The 5,000-nt window shown below is 34.2% G+C and overlaps 1 protein-coding gene and 1 long non-coding RNA gene across 2 annotated transcripts in view; both read right to left on the bottom strand.

Annotated features, from left to right (window-relative positions):
• dgkd (diacylglycerol kinase delta) overlaps window positions 1–5,000 on the bottom strand; it is a 40,007-nt gene that overhangs the window by 19,397 nt on the left and 15,610 nt on the right. The window contains 2 exon segments of the mRNA XM_082179926.1: window positions 1,718–1,850; window positions 2,459–2,563. Coding sequence (XP_082036052.1) covers window positions 1,718–1,850; window positions 2,459–2,563 — 238 coding nt within the window.
• Window positions 3,338–5,000, bottom strand: part of LOC309506503 — a 3,901-nt gene continuing 2,238 nt past the window's right edge. The window contains exons 1-3 of the long non-coding RNA XR_014208813.1: window positions 4,217–5,000; window positions 4,010–4,186; window positions 3,338–3,960 (exon numbers count right to left, since the gene is read on the bottom strand). The exon at window positions 4,217–5,000 is cut by the window's right edge and continues 2,238 nt beyond it. This is a non-coding gene — a long non-coding RNA (uncharacterized lncRNA). The remainder of the gene's footprint in view (window positions 3,961–4,009; window positions 4,187–4,216) is intronic.

Here is a 5,000-nt window from a genome sequence, read left to right as displayed (position 1 = left end):
GTTAACTTTAAGGTCCAGCTATAATATTTCAATTTGAATACAGTTGATATAATGTGTTATTTGCAAGCTATATACCAATAAACATTTTGAGATCATGCACTCCAGGCAAAATTTATTTGTAGGTAAAGTGGGCCGGCTGGTCTGGTAAAGTGGGCCATCCCTGATTTATCAAATATTATCCTGTATCTTAATAAAAAAACACTTAAGTTAAGTTTCTCTAAACACTTTAAATGAACTTAAATTGTGTCCATTTTTTTAAAGCCTTATATTCTGCATTTACATTTTGCTCCTCTTATCCTTTCTTCACTCCACAGATTGAACGTAATGCCTCGTCTTATTTTCTGCTTTTTATAAATAAAAAAATCCACTATATCCACTATAAAATAATCAATGAATGACAATTTATTTAATGAATTTGAGCATAATTACTGAAGGTTAAAGGTCGCCCACTTTACCTGAATTACACTGGCCCACTTTATCTTACACATTCAGCCAAAGTGGACCAACAATATTTAAACACCATAACGCATTTTAAAACAGTTCATTCATTGCATTTCATTCCCTGTTAAATGTAGTAACAAACAAACCAGGAACTCTCACAATAATATTTGTTTACATTTAGTGAGCAACCCTTATAAGTTAGAAAATAAAATCATTTAAAGAAATAGTGTCTCTTTAATTAACCCCTTTAGTGTCACCCATTTAGTTGCTCATATATATTTAGAACAATAATATCTTAGTAAAAACCTAAAGTAATACTGACAAACTATATATCATTTGAAAGCTTACAATCTCTAGTTTTCATATTTGGTGGCTGTTTTTTAAAAATAAATTACAGAGGAGCAGTAATTTATCAATTTGCAACAACAATATTTCATATTCATTAGGTGTGTTTAGGCCTTTATTTTGAAATAGAAATAAACATGAAAAATTAAATTTTAGGAGAAAAAAAGGTCTGAAAATGTTTTGAATACATAGAAAAATATTATGGATTCTCGATTTGTGACGCGGCAGCGAGCTATAACGCACATATGTGCTCTTTTTACGTGTTTTTTAGAGGTTGAAATCAAATCAAATACTGCCAAACCACCCATACTATTTCTGAATAGGATGTATACTTCATAAATTGTATGAAATTATGGAAATACATGGTTCAGATCACTCAAAACATATATGAAAATGGAGGCGCCCTTATATGGTCAGTAAGGAAGCTGGCTGTCCATCTAGTGAAAACGTCTGGTACTGCGCCCAAATAAAATCTCACTGAAAGCTCATTTTTTGAGATATCAACCTAAAATTTGGATCACAACTTGTTTAGATTTTTGGCTTTAATTTTCTTGCAGTTTTAGAGTAAAATATATTTTTTAATATATATAGATATATATATATTTTATATAAAATATAAATAATTATATTTTTACATTGTACATTTTCATAAACTCAAACTTATATAATCTATTCTTCTTTAAAACAAGACCAACCATATGTCTATATTCCAAAGCATTCTTGAATTACAAACATTTAAGTTTGGATAGTGATTTTCATGTCTATGCGAAAAAAGGGGGGGTCACAATTAAAGGGTTAGGTTTCAGAGCTGTCATGCTCTGAAAGTGTAAACTCATTGAGCACAGTACAATCAGACTTAAACGGTCCACTTTACCTGCATTCACCCTACCTATAATCCTCAAATCAAAACTCATGATAGTGAGTGACAGACCTTCGCAGGACAGCCCGTGAGAGGTGACTCCGGACAGAGCCTCCCGGCAGACGTTACAGTACGTGGGGCGAGCGTGGGAACAGGCGTACCAGTTATGCATCCCAGAGAAATGATCCATACTGAACTGAGTGGACTAGAGCAGAGAAACAAGCATGAAACTGATCAGAAGTGACGTTTATAATGGTACAAAAGATTCTATTTCAAACAAATGCTTTTTCTATTCATCAAAGAATCCTGAAAAATAAAATGTGTCACAGTTTCCACAGAAATATGAACCGTTTTCAACACTTATAATAATCTGAAATGTTCCTTAAGCAGTAAATCATCATATTATACTGATTTCTGAAGGATCATGTGACACTGAAGACTTTTTGAAAAAAAAAATTCAACCCCAGACTTTTGGGAATAAAATATTTTTCAACCCCAGACTTTTGGAGAAAAAATTATTTTTCAACCCCAAACTTTTGGGAATAAAATATTTTTCAAACTCAGACTTTTGGGAAAAAAAAAATTTCAACCCCAGACTTTAGAAAAAAAAAAAAAATTTCAACCCCAGACTTTTGGAAAAAATAATGTTTCAACCCCAGACTTTTGAACGGTAGCGTAAGTTATTCAAACCTGTGGTATAACCTCAAATAACCCTGTCACTGAATGCAACGAAAAAGAGACTTTGGAGTAATGCATTTCTCTAATAAACACTAAACAGACAGTACAAACGTTCCACTAAATGGAGAATCTCACCTCGAAGTGTTCTCTGTTCTGAACACTCTTCAGCGCTGCGATCCATTCCTCCATTTCTTTCCTGTTTTCCGCACACAGAATCAGCCGACGACACGGAGTGATTACCTACAGAGAGAGAGAGAGAGAGAGAGAGAGAGAGGAAAAACTCAGGAGTCGGTCATGTGAAACTGAAGAGATCGGAAAAGATTTGTTCAAGTGTAATAAGCTGCTTTATCCACACATAACCTTTAATGTGTGTGTGAGCAGCAGAAACATGTGTTTCTCCTACAAACTGAGGCAAAGGAACAAGGAACACACTGTCCACACTCTCTCTCACACACACACACACACCTCGAGCAAAGAGCTCTTGTTATTCAACTTACAGGGTGCCAGCTAGGGCTGGGTGACAGAGCAAACATATCTGCAATGATTTTGCTAGTAATATGACATTACGCAACCAAAAGAAAAAATATTGCAATGAGATTTTTATTTGGCCATTAAGTTTACCTAAATACTGTGACATTATATTAGTTTCACATTTCTCCTCTTTTTAGCAATTCATGATTAGTAGGAGAAAAAAAAAGCGTTACGATCAGATCAAGAGTGAGTCAAACAAATAGTTAGCATTATTATTATTACTCAAAAATGTTCACTCAAGTTTTAGTGCATATGTTTTTAATTATAATGTAGTTTCTATTGATGCATATAAATAAAAACGATTAAATACTCATAATAACCAGAGTGAAAAAGGGTTGATTAGTTTTAGATAATGCATTTAACCTCTTGCATTAGGTGACACTTTCAATAAGATCTCATTTGTAAACATTCGACATGAACTAACAATCAGCAATATATTTATACAGCATTTATTAACATTCATTTGTTCAATGTTTGTTCGATATCGGCCCGATAAGTAAATTAGGCCGATATATTAAAGCGGATAAATAATGTATTATTTCCTTCAGCTGAGACTCTTCAGATGCGCACTGTTCAACATGATGGTTTTAAATTGCTTGAAATATGATTGTAATCACTTCAAAAAAGGAAAATACAGTCAAGCGCAACATGTGCTGTCATATCGGCTGCATAAAATTATAATGAGAACATCATAATTGTGTGTTTGGGACGTGGCTTTTAATGGTGAGACTTTTGTTTTTACAATCAGGCTCTCAAAAATTATATAAAAATTTGGATTTAGATTTATCGGTCAATATATCGGTTATCGGCTTTCAAATGTAAAGTATTATCGGTTATCAGTATCGGCCAAAATATTAATATCGGTGGATCCCTAATATATATATATATATATATATATATATATATTTATTTATTTAAATTAAACCTTAGAATTTCTAATAGAGTTAGAATGCAAAATAGAATCATGCTTACTGGTGAGTGTGTGTGTGTCTCTGTGTGTCTCTGTGTGTGTGTGTGTGTGTGTACGTCAACTTCCCAATCCGTTTCCTCCAGCTGCTGACAAAGACCCTCTGTTCCCACACGGATAAAAATAACTCGCGCCTTTCCTCCGCCAGCACACACACACACACAACACACACACACACACACACACACACACACACACACACACACACACACACACACACACACACACACATAAACCGATCATATTATTCATTTGGCAGAGGAGTACACAAGCTGCCTCATAAAACCAGCTAAAATACGCAGACACATGTATCAGCTGACACACACAGCGTCTGCTTAATGTCTTTGATGTAGATCTTCAAGCCACTTTCAACACACACACACACACACACACACACACACACACACACACACACACACATTATCAGCGCTATCGTAACGCCAGCTGAACCGTGTCATACGACTCAAACCGCTTTTGGGGTTCAGTTGCATAAGCTGAATTGATCCTGTTTTCAACAGTTTAACACACAGCTGCGACACTAATCTAATCTAATAACACACATAATGAAATATCAGCTTCACACTAATCTGTATAAATGGTGCAATATAAATAAACCATGACTTTTCACTATGCTTTACTCTCTCATTTAACCCCAACATTTTAGCACTGGGTTTCACATGTGTGAGGATTAATTACTGTGTAAAGCATGAAACAAGATAACCCAAAATATTGACCTTAGATTAACAAGCACAAGTGTGGAGAGCCCATCTGATTGGCTGACAGACTTTCTTATTCGGTTTAAAGGTGAAGTTTGACATTTTCTGGAGGTTTAAACAGAGTCACTAAAAGTCAGGGTAACAGTTTACAATACGGTCCCATTAGTTAATTAGTTAACTATGTGCAACTATAGCTGATGCATTTATTAATCTGTGTTCATGTTAGTTCATGTTATCAGAGGTCCATTAAATAATATTAACAGATATAACTTTCATTAAATAAGATCAATAAATGCTTTAGATGTATTTTTCATGGTTAGTTGATGTTAAAGTCCCGCGTAGTCAATCATTTAATCCCTTAAAACTCATCTTTAATCACCAAAATGACATATTTAAACCTTTTTTTCCTTCTTCATGCCTTAAAATATCTTGAATGTAACTCGACACCCTTGCCTCATTTTGT

This window comes from Leuciscus leuciscus, assembly GCF_965113295.1.
Source record: "Leuciscus leuciscus genome assembly, chromosome: 9".
In the NCBI taxonomy this organism is placed as follows: Eukaryota; Metazoa; Chordata; class Actinopteri; order Cypriniformes; family Leuciscidae; genus Leuciscus; species Leuciscus leuciscus.
Note: the sequence above shows the minus strand (reverse complement) of the source record. Positions and strands in the feature narration are given on the sequence as shown.